Genomic DNA, 16,704 nt, shown 5'->3' on the forward strand with positions numbered 1-16,704 from the left:
CATTTGGGCAAAGAGAAAGCAAGGCAAGGGTGGGCATTTAGATCTAACACTGGGTTGAATGTCTGCTCAATTGTATAAGGAGAGACTGACATTTAGAGAAGATGCCATGACCAAAGTAGGAATTGGCTCCTCCCAGTGTGGCCAACATGTGTAAGGGGCCTCTTCTACTTTCCAACAACTGGGAGAGTAAATCCTAAGCACAAGGGTGGGATGAGGCGGGGAGGTCAGGGTGGATACCAAACAGTCCTGCCACTCTCTTAGCTCTCTGCTCAGGTGAAGTCATGTTGACATGCTATTTTACATATGTCACCTTCATCTGGAAAATGAAGTTCAGAGAGGGTACATGGCCCAGGACCCACAGCTGTTACCCAGGGTGGATGCTGGTTGGCTTTCAGAGTCAGCTCTTCTTCTGGCATAAATCCTAGTTCCTAGCTCAGATACCAGGTGTCCCATAGGACCCTGGACAGATCTCTGGTCTTCTTTGAGCTTGAGTTTACTGATCTGAAAAATGGAGCCTGGGGCCCCACAGGGATGGAGTGTGAGTCTTAGTTGATCACTCATGCAAAGTGGTTTCCAAGCTCTGGTCTGGAAGTTTCCTAGGAATGTTTGCATTCCTGGGCTGTAAGATCCAGTCTGACACTAGTTATTGTCCTTGGCATCAGCTTACCATCAACTCCCCAGGTCCTTTCCTCAGCCTGGCTGAGGAGTGGGGTTGCTCTTTCCAGTCTGGCTGGCTTGATGGCCAGCCCAGTCACTGCAGGGCCCTGCTTCTTGTGAGGGTCTTCCAGCTGAAGAGCCCTGTGGGGATCATGGGCCCCAGGACCCTGGTAAGTGTCTGTGATTTGGAGAAATCACAAAGGTTTGCACCCATTGGCCCGGGCTGCACGGGTGAACAGTCAGTCCCTCCGTGACATGCCCTGGGGTCTGGCACCAGCCAGCAACACCGCCTCTCTCCTTGCCTTCCCCAACCCTCCTCACTATGCTTCAAATGAAGGAGGTATTCTCCTCCTCTTCCAGGGACCCACTCCCAAGCAGGGCCGGCCTTTTCTGGAACCCACGAAAGACCTCCCTTGACAGACACACACAAAACATACCTAACATGCTCTTGCTCTAGAGACCCTGGACTAACATATCAGCTGGGCTCAGACCCCATGGTTAGGACCGTGGTGAAGAGACCAGATATTGGCCTAGAGTGACCTGGGCTGAATGGCCTTGTCACACCACTCTCTGGCTGTGAGATTGGGTGGGCTCCTCCATCTCCCTGCCTCCGCTTCCTTAGCTATATTGATAATAGTAATGATAGCTGACATTCATGGGCCAGGGACAGTGCCTTACCTGGAACTGCCTCACTTAATCTTAAACATTGCATGACATAGCTTAAATATGCCTATTTTCCCATTACGCAGATGGAGGAAACTGAGGCATATGGAGATGAAGGGACTTTCTCACAGACTTACAGTGCCAGGATCAGTAACATGTTGCAGAATACCTAGCCCAGGCTGGGCTGAGGACTCCAAGTGGTCATTATTTTTCATAGTGTCCATACACTGTGAACTTGTGCTTGTGGAATGTCTCAATTTCCCAAGGGTCCCCATCCCTGACAGCCCCATTCAGGGCAGCAGAAGAGGGCTCTTCCCTCTCAGCTGCTCCTTGACTCACAAAGGTCCCTGGGGAGTGACCTCAGGGTCCACTGGGCTGGCCTCAGGTCAGTGCAGCCACTGCGTTTGGTGGTTTCCTGTGACCCCAGCCCACCCCCAAGCTCCAAGATGCCTTCCCCTTACAGTAACTGAGTCTGTGATGAAGAGCCCGCGAATACCATTGCAACTGTGCCTCCGGGACCGGTGATCACCTCTCAGAACCTCAGTTTTGCCATCTGTGAAGTGGGGTGGTGAAATGCGCCAGCCACTGGTCGCTGAGCGCATGATCGCGGGGCCTCGCCCTGCCCAGGGCGGCGGGGCACCCAGCAGCCTGGCCCGGTGAGGGCGGGACGCCGAGAGGCGGGCTGGGCCCGGGCAGGGGGCGGGCGCGGGGCGGGCTGCGCGGCGAGGCCGGGTGGGCGGCCGCGCTGCTCCCGCCTCACAGCGCCGGCAGCAGCGGGGAGATGCGGCTCCTGGCGCTGGCGGCGGCCGTGCTGCTGGCGCTGGCTCCGGCCCTGGGTAAGCGCGGCGGGGTCGGGCGTAGGGGCCCGGCGGCTCCGGAAGCCCGCGGGTGGGCGAGGCAGCCCGCGCTAGGCAGGCCGGGGTCGGGACTTGGGCCTGGCCGGGCGGCCCTGCCGCCGCCGGGCGCCCCCTCCACGGGCCGGGATCGGCGCCGGCCCTGAGGCCGTGCGCGTTCGGCGGAGCGCAGCGGCGCCTCCCCGGCCCGCCGCCGGTGCGGGCCGCCCTGCCCTCGGCTGCGGGCTCCAGCGCTCGGCGGGGCCTCGAGCAGCCCTGTGCCCCTCCACCGGCCAGGCCTCAAGGTGGGAGACTTGGGTAGGGGCGCACAAGCCCTGGCTGTTGTTTTCTTTTTTTTCTCCCCAACAGTCAGCACCGACAATTGGTGGCAGGTCAGTCTGAGCAGCAACTTCCCCTGAACTCACTTCGGAGAGCTCTTGGGAAGAACCAGCCAGAAAGGGGCTGGGGTTGCCCTGGCTGCCGGCTGGCGACCGGGGACGTGTTAGTGGGTGTTTCGCGATGATCGCGCTTGGTGAAGTAGGGTATCCACGGCTGGATGAGGTGGGATGCGCGGGGGCGAGGGGGCCCTTTGCCCGAGCATCCTGCTTCAGTGGCAGCCCCCATCTACACTGCTGGCTTTCATGTGGGGTTTCTCACTTCTAAGCTGCTGAAGAATTTTCTCTTTATTCCTCAGGCCCTGCCCTCCTGCCTCAGGGTTGGAAAGGCCATGTTGGCTAGAATAATAGTGATAACAAATATATCAATGGCTCTCATATTTCTTGGGTGCCTATAGGGTGCCAGGTATTGTGCTACACATTATCTCATTAATCACAAGGACCCTTAAAAGAGCAGATATTTATATGTCCAAGTCCTTTGCCAACATTAATTCAGTTAAACCTACAGATATCCCCTGAGGGAGGTGCTAATATTATCCCCATTTTATAGATGAGGAAACTGAGGCACAGGCCAATGAGTTGACTTGCTTTAAGGCACAAGGCTTGTAAGAGTTGGAGCTGGAATTTGAACCAGGTCAGCCTGGCTCTAGACTCTGTGCTCCTAAGGCTAAGCTGTGTTGCCATTGTTTGGTAAATAAGCTGATGCTCAGAGTTAAGTGATTTTCCAAGAGCGACCCAACTACCCAGGGTAAAACTGGCACTGGGGACAGAATAAATCATAGTCTGAGGAAGAGGGACTTGCATCATAGCTGGAAGAAATTCACTCATTGTCCCCTGGCTACCGGTGCAGTAGGGTTTCCAGTGAACCTAAGTTGGGGCTGTGGGAAATGCTCTTAAGACAGTAGTCACTGTCTTGGTTGACAATGACTGGAGGTTTCACTGGGATGGTTCGGCCAGGTGAGCCCTGGTGGCTTGTGTGGAGTAGCCAGCAGCCAGCAGGGTGGAAGGGGTCATGGAGTCTTCATTACCCAGGCTCCCTGACCACCTTCCCAATTGCAAATGCTGCCAAGGAAGGTGCCCCCAGAGAGCAGCATTTTGGGGGTCAAGGACATTCTCATGTTTCCAAGAGACCTCAGGAGCCTAGAGGGCTGGACTGTGGGTACCTTCAGAGTCTGCCCTGGCTGTGCCCAAGGCCATGCCTTGGATAATCAGCACTCACTGTGTGCCACTCACTCTTCTGAGTGTTTCGTCCACTACTCTTCATCATGATTGCCCATGGGAGGGCCTGGGACTGCTTTATACATAAGTCTGCCCTCTTAACTGCTGTACTTTTCTACCTTTTGATTTTGGGGTGGAGTGGAATCTTAGCAGTCACCTGGTCTCATCCCTCATCTTACAGAAAAGGAAACCTAGGGGAAAAATGTTTACTGAAAGCCGAGCTGTGGTCCAGAGTAGTAGCTGAGAATTGTCGTTGAAGCCAGGCGGCTCAGGTTCAAATTCCAGCTCGGCCACATTCAGTGTGCAAGTGACTTAGCCTCTCTGTGTCTCAGTCCTCTTGTCTGCCAAATAGTGGTAAACATAGTATGAGGACAAATTGAGAAAATACACCTAAAGGGCTTAGAACAGTGGTGCTTGGCATAGAGTTCACATTCAGCAAATGTTAGCATTTGTCACTGGGTAAGGCCATGTGTTTGTCCTAGGTGAGAACTATTTTTAGATGATGGGCTTAATATGAACACATCACCCTGCAGGCAAAGTCTAATAACACCTCTGTTTGGTGTGTGATAAACACTGGCTCCTAGTGCTGTGGTTTTTTAGGTAATACAAATTGATTTCTTTCAGAGATTTATTTGTTATAAATTCCAAGTACCCTTTTAATAAGAATGAGATTTCCCTTCTGTATGGTACACATAATTTCAGTTCCTTATAAATGCAGAGACTCCTGGCTCCCTGAAGTGAGTGGGGGCAATTTCTCTAGGACAGAGGAGTGTAGGGCACAGAGCCACTAGCACATCACTGGCCAGGTCAGAACAGACGGTCCCTGCCCATGCCCACCTCTGCATCCCAGGTGAGGGGGGTGGCTGTTCTTTCTATTAGAAGTCCTATACTCCCCTGACCTGGAAATTTCTATTCTCCTCTTCATGATGAGTGTGGAGGGAGGGGGAAGGGGAGGGTGTATCCTAGAGGAGTAGGTCATGTATTGCTTGGCTACATGAATGTCCTTTAGGCTCTTTTCAGTGTTAGTCCTTTTCATGACATTATCCATATGGGAGCAAGAGGGTTAGAACCCATAAATCTTATCCACAGGAATTTAATGTTCACTGATAGCCAGCTATATAATTTGTGTGATCCAGTGCAAAATGGAAAGGTGGGACCCCTTATTCCAAAATTATTAAAATTTCAAGAGAGTGACAGCAGAGATTAAACTAAGTGGGAGGCCCCTCCAAGCATAGGGCCCTGTGTTACTGCAGAGCATACACCCAAGAAGCCACTGTGCCCACACGTCACTGTGTGTCACTTTCTATTGTCCTCATCTGCCCAGCTCTCAGGGCATGTAAACTAAAATCAGTGTTTTATAGGTGTTTTCTCACTGGAGCCTTACACCATCTTCTCATTTTTCAGATGTAGAAACAAGGTGTGAGGCCTCACACGTAATAGAAATGGGTCTCCAGCCCAGGTCTGTTAAACACCAAGCCCTGACTCTCTGCCGAGCCTCATCAAACCAGTGTGAAGGCCTGGGGCCACGAGCATCCTGGTGCCCAGTGCATGTGGGGCTCCCAGGGCTACCAAGTAACAGGTGTGCTTGCAGCATCCCGAATTCCATTCCTCTGTTAGGGTCAGTCTCTTTGCTACCATGTTGTCATTTCTCCTTTAAGACCTGGCCTTGGGGGCACTGGCTGGGGTGGAAAGTCCCTTCCTGAAGTCTATCCGCCAGGCATGGGTGACTTCCCAGGCCATGGCTCAGGGCACTTCACCAGAGGACACTGCTTTCCAAGATTTATTTGTCATAAATTCAGACTATTTCCAGTCTGCACCAGGTTCTTCCTGCCTCAGGGTCTTTGCACGGGTGGGACGCTCTCTCAGGAGGATCATTATTCCTCACTGCTGCCCTGAATTTTATTCCATTAACTTCAACTCTGTCTTCATCTCACAGCCACCACCCCAGGGTGTCTTTCTTCTCTGACTCCATGGACTAGATTAGGATCTTGCCCCAATTTTCTTAAGCCCTGCACCTTTTCTCTGCAGCATGTGATGTCATTTGTTGTCATATACTCCTCTGTCTTTTTCCCAATGACACACTTGACTCTCCAGCTGCCTTGTCAACTGAACTCTCAACTCCACGAGGTTAGTAATGCTGTCTTCTCTGCCCAGTGCCCAGCACATCGTTGTTGCTCAGCAAGTATTTGTAAAGTAATTAAGTGAACAAAGTGTGAGCAGGACCATCAGCTGGAGGAAACGGGGACTCTGAGAGTGAGGCACAGGGGTGGAGAGCAGGGCTCTTACCTCCCACCTCAGGTCCCTGCAATGCAGGGTCACAAAGCAAGAAATTAAGTTCTTGCCCAGGCTATAATAACTTTGATGATTCTTCCCTCCTAGGCCAGGAGAGAAGATTCTGCCCTGCTTGGGGATGTGGCACCCATCCTCCCCTGTCTTATAGCTGCCTTGGCCTTTCATTGCTTGGCTTGCCCTTCTGCCCTGCAGTGTGTTTGCTTTTTCCTTCGGGAAAGAGCCAGAAGGGAAGGGCTTGGGCTCTCATGGGTACCATAATCTAGTCAGCCTGCCTCCATATACTGTTCCCACAACCTGATCCCACAGCCATTTTTCTCTGCTAAGCCAGTGAGGCCTGATGACAGGGGCAGAAGCTGTGTGGCACTCTCTTTCCTGGTATTAACTAAATACCCAGCTCAGCTAGCATTTGCCAGGCTCTGGGTCCTCTACCCAAATTTTCTCTCTTCTCTCCCAAGATGCCACCACTCACAGTTGAGTGCATGCGAGCTGTGCTCACCGCACTTAAGGTAGCCTCTCCTGTGCCAAAGGGAGGGTGTTACTGGGAACACCCTCAGGGAAAGCTCACTGAAGGCCCATACCCCGTGACCTGAGAGCCTGTGTCCTCTAGCAAAGCTTTAAGACCCTGAGGGGCCCTTGGGTATTAGGGTTTCAGTCATACCCTGCCATACCTAGTGTTGAAGGTGGGAGGAAATAGTGTTGAAGTGGCTGATGTGGGGCAGAAATGAGCCTTCTTGTGAACAAGGTTGTATTGGTATGTTTGGGCTACTCAAACAAATTGCCACAGACTAGGGGGCTTAAATAACAGCAGTTCTTTTCTCATAGTTCTGGAGACCAGAAGTCTGAGATCAAGGTGTCAGCTACACTGGTTTCTTCCCAGGCCTCTCTCCTCAGCTTGCAGATGTCTTCACCCTGTGTCCCCACGGTGGTTCTCCCTCTGTGCTCATCTGTGTCCTGATTTCTTCTTATAAGGACTCCAGTCATGTTGGATTGGGATCCTCCCACATGGATTCATTTTAAATTAATCACCTTATCTTCATGTTTAAATGCCTTATCTTCAAATATGATCACTTCTTGAGGTACTGGGGGGTTAGGGCTTTAACATATGAATTTGGGAGTGTGCAATTTAGCCCATGACAACGGTCTTTGCCTGTCAGTGGGAGAAAAGTGCGTAGGCCATTGGTAAAAGCAAATGGGGCTCAGTGAAGGTAGAAAGGCACAAGGTAAAGAGAAAAGGAGGCTTCACCTTGGAAAGATGGCTTAGCCCATCCCCTTTCCTGGGAGCCACTAACTCCCGGCCTGAGTTGCAGATGTGGAAGGGTTACTAGTTTGCCTCTAGGATGGAATCTCGCCTCCTATGGGGACCGGAAGCACTTGGCATGTTCTCCTGGTTTCAGTCACTATAAATAATACCTCCTTCATGCAGCATTAATAGGAGGAGACTGGGGTGTGGGGTCTCGCCTGCACTCTCATCACACCCATATTGTTTCAATTTCCTGCCTTCCCTGGCTCTCCCTGACTCCAGTGGGGAGCCTTTGAGGGCAGGAAGAGCTGGACTTCAATTCTGGAAGACAGCTGCCTCATCTCTGCCATTCTCTGCCTGCTGAAGCCCTGGGCAAGCTGTTGGGTTGGGTCTGCCTGGTGTTCCTGGCTGCTTATCAGGGGGCTCTTGCCATGGAGGCCTGTGTGAACTTCAGCCAGGGCTCTGGCAGTCAGGAGGGAATGCCCAGGGACTGCTTTAATATGGCGCATGGGTAGCATGCATAGATGGCAGGGGAGCAGTTCCTCCTCTTGTCCTACATGAATGACTGTGTGGGCATTGGGATTGCTGCTAGAGAGTGTATGCCTTCCTTTGTAGCTGCTGATCTGAGTTCTCCAGGTATCTCCTTGGACTCCTTGTCCATTATCATTGTACACATATAAGACCTGATTCCTGTCCGCAAGGAGCTTGGAGTCCAGCTGAGCATCAAACTTTTTCTTCTGTATTTATGTCTACCTATCTTTTTAAAGTAACAAAAGATTATCATGATGTGATAAAAGCTGACTAATGGTCCCCCAGGTGTCTGTGTCCCATCCCATGGAACCTGTGAATGTTACTTTATTTGGCCAAAGGCACTTCATGAATGTGATTTAGTTGAGGATTTTGAGTATCCTGGTGGTCTGGACTTCTAAGAGATAAGCAAGAAAATTAAAGAATATTGACCCTCAATCATCTCTCTCAAGGTGTTGAGTTTATTAAATAAATAGTGGAAACCAGACAATAGGATGAGCTCATTACCTGGATTTTTACATTGAAGACCATTTTTATGACACACACGGGGCCTCACCTTGTTGATTCACAGCCTCCTCAAAGTGGAAGCTTCAAATATTTCTTGATCTCTTTTTCATCCTTCTTCCTAGCTTACCTGAAGCACAGAGCTTTTGGTGACTCACATCAGGACCTAGGCCCCTTCATGTGAGTGGAAGGTGGCAGCTGGGAGCTGAGAGCTCTGGTTTGGGTTGGCCCTGGGGACACCTGCCTGTGAAGTGAGGTGGGCAGGGGGCAAGGGTGCTTCTTGCAGTTGTGCACTGGGCAGAGCGAGGCTGAGGGCATGAAACCTGCTGAGAAGACAGCCCACTTGCATGGCAGAGGCTGCAGGCATCGAGGGCACACTGCCCTTTCTGGCTCCAACTGCCAGGAGGTGCTCCATTTACAAGCTCCAGGGCAGGACACCATGCCGCTCCCCTCCTGGGGGAAGGCCTCTCTCTTTGAGGTCTGCTGGTCTGGCTGGTCTGGGTGGCCGTTGGAGTGGTTCCTCAAAGTAGTTCAGGGAAGAATGGTGGCTGGTGGTGGCAGGCAGCCCTGGGGGTGGATCTAAGAAACTGAAGGACAGAAAGTAGTGGAGCAGGCCTGGGATTCTGTGCATCGTTTGGCTTTTGGGGAAGTTCTCTCATCTCTCCTTGTTTCTGACCTTGTTCATCCTTTATTCCTGCACTTCAGCTTTAACACCATGAATCCAGAGAAGACTTAGAGGAAGAAACAGAGCAATCTGTTGTTCTAGCTCCCTAGTACTAGTTCAGCACCTGCCTGACCAGTACCGATAATTGCTTTGGTTATAGTTGAAATGGCAGAGACAAGGCAAGGGGCTTAGAAAGGCACGCCCCAGAGCCACAGCATGGCTGACCGTAGGCAAGTGATAAAACGGCAGGAAGCAGGCCTTGGGGAGATGGGCAGCCGGGATGAGATGTGGACATTTTTAAGAGCTTCCAAAAATCCACTTCTTGATGTGACACTCCTGAATTTTAAACACCAGTGACTAATTAAAAATTTTTAAGAATATATTTGGGTCAGGCTGTCAATGTCATCCTACATGGACATGATTGTCTCACTGATGAGGACGTGGGAGCCACACAATATCCCCTCATCTGCCCTGCTCCAAGAAGAGTCCTTTTTCTGTGCAGAGGCACAGAGTGAGCATGGAGCGGATGGGCGGCCAGCCTCTCTGGTTCTTCAGGCCACTTGCTCCTGCAGGAAAGTCACACTGTGTGTCTGTCTGGAGAAGGGCAGTGGCCTTCCTCATTTTCTTCCTTTTCTCTCTGCAGAGGTGTGTGGGGCCCTCAATGTCACTGTTTCGCCCGGGCCCGTGGTTGACTTCCTGGAAGGGGAAAATGCCACCCTTCTCTGCCATGTCTCCCAGAAGAGGCAGAAAGACAGCTTGCTGGCTGTGCGCTGGTTCTTCGCATGCCCCAACTCCCAGGAGGCTTTGATGGTGAAGATGACCAAGCTCCGGGTGGTGCAGTACTACGGGAATTACAGCCGTAGGGCCTCACGGGAGAGGCTCCGCCTCCTGGAGGAGAGGCGTGGGGCACTCTACACACTCTCTGTTTTGACCCTCCGGCCAGCGGATCAAGGGCATTATGTCTGCAAAGTCCAGGAAATTAGCAAGCACAGGAACAAGTGGACAGCCTGGTCCAATGGCTCCTCGGCAACAGAAATGAGAGGTAAGGGCATGTCCACTCTCTGTGGAGAGGGTTGGGGTCCAGGTCAGGGGTCCTCCATCTAATCAGCCAGACAGCAGACCCCAGATAGCTCTGCTGGGCTAGAACACATCTCAGCCCCTGTGGGTCATAGCCATGTGAGCCAGGCCATGGGGATATGGGTAGATATCTACTAGGACACTAGGTTGATGTGGAAGTAAGTTGAGGAAGGAGCATGTACCTGGCCCCATGCTGCCCAACCTGCTCTTGGGCAAAATCTCCTTCCAGCCTGAAAGATTGGACTGGCTGTGTACTGGCCTCCAGCTCAGGTCTGTGTAGCCTTGATTGCTTTGGCTGGAGGGTGCTGGCACCCGAGAGAGGAGGTGCGCACTGGGAAGTCCTGATGTCAGTTGCCAGGCCTCAGAGCAGGGCAGGCTCATGGCTCTGATCCACTGCCCAGAGGAACTGATTCAAGCCTCAAGCACTAGTTCCCTGAGAAATTCATCTAAAAGTGGGCAAAGAACCAGAGGTAGCCCTCCAGTCCTGGAGACAGATAGGAGGCATGGGCTGCGTTCCGGATTCTGGAGTGTCTTAGTTGCCAAGTGCCATATATGAGGGTTATCATTTTTTATCACAAATGTTCTATTCAATAAAACACCTCTCATATTTTTAGTAAAACTTGCTTTTGTGTGCTAAAGTTACATTTTTGATTGTTTTGAACTTGAATTTGATCTGGCACAAGATTAAGAGGATCACAAAATAGGAAAGGAAACATTTTATTATATACATGTAATAGCATACCAAAGGCATTAGTGATGTTGCTTTGATAAGCTTTTTTAAGGGATACAACTCAGCTGTGAAAAGATATTTTTTTTTGGTGGAAAGGGTAAAGGTATTTTTAAACATCCTATGTGAATAAGGGATATGTTCAAGTAGATGACTTATGAAGATAGTGGTTAATTAGTCCAACTTTGTCTTTGGAGTTTGCTTATTCTAATGTTGTTAAGCACAGAATGATGCATATCTGAAATGTTGTGTACTTTTTTCCTGAAGCAAATTCATTTAAGAAAACAAATGACTATGAGTATAAATATATGTTTTGGCACAGAAAACCGAAAAATACATCAGATGAACAAAGGCTGAGGAGGGAATTCATTCTATATATCACTTGGCTTAGAAACATATGATTTTATTTATTTCCTTTTAATTTTTATGTCTCAGTGTATTCTGGAACTGTACACTAGATCTCTTAGCAGTCAGACTGTCTGCCAATTACAAGAGATAAAAGTTCCTGCATCCAAGTGTGGACAATCGTCTGGTTCCTTATTTAATGTGAATCTACTTTCAGAGAGTGAAGCCGGGTGCTTTCTGGAATATTTCTTTGGGTACTTGGTTCAAAACTCTGAGTTAGTTCATAGTATTTCACTGGAAATAAAGATCCCTTTTCCCCACTCTATCTCCATCCTTCCATCTCTTCCTTTACCCCTTCTCAAAACCTCTGTATTTCTCTTCTTCCCCTTATGTCTCCTGTTCCTCCCATTTCTGTTACACACACACACACACACACACACACACACACACACACACACACACACACACACACACACACACACACACACACACACACCACACAGCTCTCTCACCTGAACCTCTCTCGCTGTGTCTGCTTTGCTCTGCACCTCCTTCTCCTCACATGCCCTCAGCATCTGGGCAGGGCTGTGGTTTTCTGACTGGAAGATTCAAAACCTAAGGAAGCAATGACTGTGACTTCCAGAACATTCCACAAAGGCTTCAGGTGGCTACAACATGGTGGTTAAAGGAAGGTTAAAGGTTAAAGGAAGGTAATCCCAGGTGAGTGGCCAGAATGCAGACTGACTTGTTTATGTTGGAACGTGGTTACGGGGAGAGCATGTGAAGGAAGGTTGGCCTGCTGTCCTTCCCAGGCAAGGTGGGGACAGACCTGCAGCTCCAGGGTGCCTTTCCCTTCGCCCTTTGCTTTTCTTATCTCCAGTGACCTTGCTTTTCTAAGTATTCACCTCATGTTAATAGTTGTTACATAGAAACAAGAACAAGAACAAAATAGCACAGTGAAAAGTTTTGTGGGCAAATATGTTTGGGTTGTAGTAGACCCTCTCAGAGGTATTTTGGGAGTGAGGGCCTTTACCCTGCTGGGCTCCATATCTCCTCTTTTCTAACAAGCTCACATTGCTTCTCAAGCCATCCACAAGAGAGAAACCTACCTAACGATACCCCTACCCCCTGCCCTTTACCACAGGCTATCAGGCTTTCCCTTGCAATGTTCTCAATGTGAGATAAAATTGCTTGCCCTTCTCTGTAAACTCTCAGAAAAGCAGGCTAATGCATGATTATTTCTCATCTCACCATTGCAAATGGAGGTTGACTCATGCTGCATATTAAGGGAGAGTGCCTGGCCTAGAGCACATGTGATAGGAATGTTGGCACTTATTAGTTACCCCAATTTCCATAGGTTGATTGTTTCTGTTGCAAAAATAATATGGTTCAATTAGAATATGGAAAAATGCTGAAAAGGTTTAAAGAGAAAAATAAAAATGACTTGACCTAACTCTTACTTCAGTATAAGTCCTTCCAGTCATTTTTATGCAAATAAAAATTAAAAACCTAATTCCACTCATACTATAAATAGTGTTTATGACTTTTTTCTCAGATTATTAATAGTGTACACATTTTCTCATGTTGTTAAATATGCTTTTATAACATACTTTTAATGGCAGAATAGTATTTCATAATATGAATGTACCACAGTTTAGCTTTCAGTTACTGTTTTTGGACAGTTTTATTATTCTAAATCCTTATCAGTGAATCTCCACAAATGTCCCTGTCCTAGAACAAAGTCCTAGAAATAAGATTGCTGGGTCCAAAGGTATACTCATTTTAAAGATTGATACACTTTAGATTGGCATGATTTTAAAAGGGGAAGTGACCTCTAGAGTAATTAATGAGTTTGCATTCTTTATAACTTCGAAATGCCTTTTTCCCATGGATTGGCCTACATGATGTTTTCCTTTTGGGGATGATGATTATGACAATGATGGTGACTATGAAGGCCTAGAACAATATTTGGTACACAGCTGAGACCCTCAGTAAGTACTTATTGAACAAGTGAAATGCTTTTGGACAGCACCCCCTGCTGTGGATGACTGAGGTAGGCATGGCTTGGTGGAGAACATAACTCATTCTGGGAGACCTCCCCTTTCCTCCCCTCAGCCTGTTCCAATTGTACATCTTAGTCCAGGTCCCTTGTATACTTCCACCTCCATCAGGCCTCTTTGTGTGTGTGAGCGCATGGAGACCTTTCCCACCTAAGACAAGCTACAGGTAGTCACTCCAATGTTTTTGTAAGCTCTGTGGCACAGGGATTATGAAAAACAAACTGTGTGTACAAAAGTCAAACAATACAAAAACTGTAATGTGAACATCTGTGTGTCTCCTGCTTGTAGCCTGATATCCCCAGTTCTGCTGCATCCCCAGAGAGAATCCTTGTCAATAATTTGATTTAGATCCTTCAAGTCCCTCTCCCATTGGCATTCATGCCCACCCACAATATATTTTAACAATATTACACTTAACGCTTTATAAATATTGTCGATGGTATTATTTGCACTTTTTTGTAATTGCTACTACACAGTGAGACGATACCAAACTGCATCCCATCATTCCCCCAAGTGATGAAGACTTAGGAAACTTCAACTTTTTCATTAATGCACCAGTACTTCAGTGAACAACCTTGTACACATCTCTAAGTGTTTCTCTTCATTAGAGTCCTGGAAATAGAATTGCTGGGCCTAAGGCTATGCATATTTAAATATTTAGTAAACAATGCCCGAATGTGATCCAAAAGACTTTACAAATTTATACTCTGACCATCATTGCATAATAGTGTCTATTTCCCTGAACCTCATCAACAATGGATATTATTAATCTTTTCTATTATTTATCACAATGATGGGAAAATAATATTTCATTGTTTTAATTTTAATTATTATATTCAATGCAATACAATTTATTTTCAATTCTTGTATTTAATTATTAGTGAGGTTGAACATCTCTTCATATGTTTATTGACTGTTTAAAAATTTCTTCTGTCAATTGCCTGTCCATAACCTTTGCCTATTTTTCAATTAGTTGCTGTCTTTTTCATATACAGTTGACCTTTGAACAACATGGGTTTGCATTGCGTAGGTCCAGTTATACAAAGATATTTTTCAATAAATATGTTGGAAAATTTTTTGGGGAGTTGCAACAATTTGAAGAAATATTTTCTTTTCTCTAGCTTATTTTATTGTAAGAGTATGATGTATAATACATATAACATAACAAATATGTGTCTATCAGCTATTTATGTTGTTGGAAGGCTTCCAGTCAACAGTAGGCTTTTAGTGGGTAAGTTCCGGGAGCCAAAAGTTCTAAGTGGATTTTTGACTGTGCAGGAGGTTGGTGCCCCTAATCCCCACATTATTCAAGGGTCACTATGTATATATATATATACTTTTTTTTTTCTGACCATTTATTCCTTTGTTGTTATATATGGTGCAGAGGTTTCCTCCTCTTTGTTATTTGTCTTTACACTTTATGGTTTATTTTACCATATAGATATTTTACATTTTCAGGATATTTATATGGTCAAATTTGCCATTTTTTTCTTTTTTGCATTCCAGTACTATTTTTTTATTGAGATGTAATTTATATTCAACAAATGGCAATGGTACCTAGGTTTTGTAACTTATTTAGGAAGGTGTTTCCCACCCCAAACTTGTAAAAGTGTTTTCTATATTTTTCTTTAATATTATTAAAGAATTAAAGAAAGTTTTACTCCGTTAACTCTTTGGAATCCATATTTTTCAGAAAGGTGTAGAGTAGCTAATTTCTTTGTTGTTTCCAAATAGCTATTCTGTTGTCTCAACACTGTCTTTTGAATACATAAAATTTTGCTGTTTTGAAATGCTGCATTTTTCAAAAGTTAAAGTCCTGTATTTAAATGTGAACTCGGTATACCTTGCCAATATAACACTATTTTAATTATTATAGAATAGGGCAAGTTTCCTTATTATTCTTGAAGCAAATGTCTTACCTATTCTTACACATTTAGTTTTTCCTTCAGGTGATCTTATATAGTTCTGTAAAAATTATGTGGGGTTTGATTTCATTGGATTTAATTGACTTTATAAATTATTTTGGGGTGGGTATATATATCTTATATGTCTTTATGGTTTTAAATGTTCCTGTCTAGAGACCTGTTGTGTTTCTTCTTCATGCAGGAAGTGTGGTTTAAAAAAAAAGTCAGTAAAGATTTCTTCACATGAGTCTTGAAAATTTTTTATTATGTTTATCTCTAGGTATTTTATATGTGTAATTAGGATCTGTAACTTCTCTGTCTATGTGTGCATGCACACATGCATACCTCTTTTGAATTGGCTACTGCTGGTTTATAGAAAAGTTGTTGACTTTTATTTGCCATCATAATGAGTCATTTCATTTTTTTTGGATGTAGTCTTAGTTGCTTTGCAATGACGTCTGCCAATTTAAATCCATTTCTTTTAAAACCTTATTGCATTGGCCAGTATTTTAGAGGTAGTGAATCATCAACCTGTACTCTTCTTTTTCTTGACAGTACTAGGAATTTTAACTTTACCACTTGGGCTTTTATCATGACTCTAGTTTTTCCTGTAGCCTATGTGGCCACTGTGAAGGACTGTCAGCTGCTTTACAAAAAGCAAGCTTTGGGGTATCCATGACTGTTTCATGATTCCCACTAGTAAATCTATCAGAAAAGCAATTGGGATGGACCTGACAGTGTCTCTTAATAATTTACCTTTTGCTTTTTTAATTTCTTAAAATCCTTATTTAAAAATCCATTCCAAAGAAATGAGCTTATTAAGCTATGAAAAGACATGGAGGAAATTTAAATACATATTACTAAGTGAAAGAAGACAATCTTAAGAGGCTGCACACTGTAGGATTCTAATCATATGGCACTCTGGAAAAGGCAAAACTATAGAGACAGTAAAAAGATCAGTGGTTGCCAGGGGTTGTTGGGGAGGGAGAATGCACAGGTGAGGCACAGAGGATTTTTATAGAAATGAAAATACTCTATGACACTGTAATGGTAGATACGTGTCATTACTCATTTGTCCAAACCCATAGTATGTACAATACCAAGACTGAACCCTAATGTGAGCTATGGACTCTGCTCAGTTGTGTGTCCACATAGGTTCATCAGTTGTACCAAATGTACCACTCTGCTGGGGGATGCTGCCAACGGGGGAGGAAGCATATGGGAAATCTCAGTATCATCCCTCAGTTTTGCTGTGAACCTAAAACTGCTCTAAATAATAAAGTCTTAATGATAATAATAAATCCAATCTAGAAACCTGTCAGAGATAGATGAAAGGTCCATCAACCTATATTAGCCTACTTTTTATTAATCAAGAGACTTACAGGCTTCTAGCTATTTGGCACCTTTTCTATTTTCCAGGATATCTTACCTTTCCTCAGCTAGAGTTTTTTCTGATCTGTGAATGACCACCACTAAAGAAAGGTCAAATATTCCTCTCTGAGGAGGAGAGGCATGGAGATGTGGCTAGTGAGCCCACTGGCTGCACAGGTCATTATTGGGAAAGCTCACTTGCCAGGTTCCTGCATAAATGAAACTC

At 46.3% G+C, this 16,704-nt stretch overlaps 1 protein-coding gene across 7 annotated transcripts in view; it reads left to right on the forward strand.

Annotated features, from left to right (window-relative positions):
• The first annotated feature begins 2,006 nt into the window (after positions 1-2,006).
• Positions 2,007-16,704, forward strand: part of VSTM4 (V-set and transmembrane domain containing 4) — a 120,880-nt gene continuing 106,182 nt past the window's right edge. For all 7 annotated transcript variants that reach the window (XR_012133294.1, XR_012133295.1, XM_073241216.1 and 4 more), the window contains exons 1-2: positions 2,007-2,156; positions 9,638-10,036. Coding sequence is in view for 5 of the 7 variants with exons in the window: in XM_073241216.1 (XP_073097317.1) it covers positions 2,102-2,156; positions 9,638-10,036 (454 nt within the window). In the remaining 2 variants the exon portion in view is untranslated. The remainder of the gene's footprint in view (positions 2,157-9,637; positions 10,037-16,704) is intronic.

This window comes from Manis javanica, chromosome 7 (genome assembly GCF_040802235.1).
Source record: "Manis javanica isolate MJ-LG chromosome 7, MJ_LKY, whole genome shotgun sequence".
In the NCBI taxonomy this organism is placed as follows: Eukaryota; Metazoa; Chordata; class Mammalia; order Pholidota; family Manidae; genus Manis; species Manis javanica.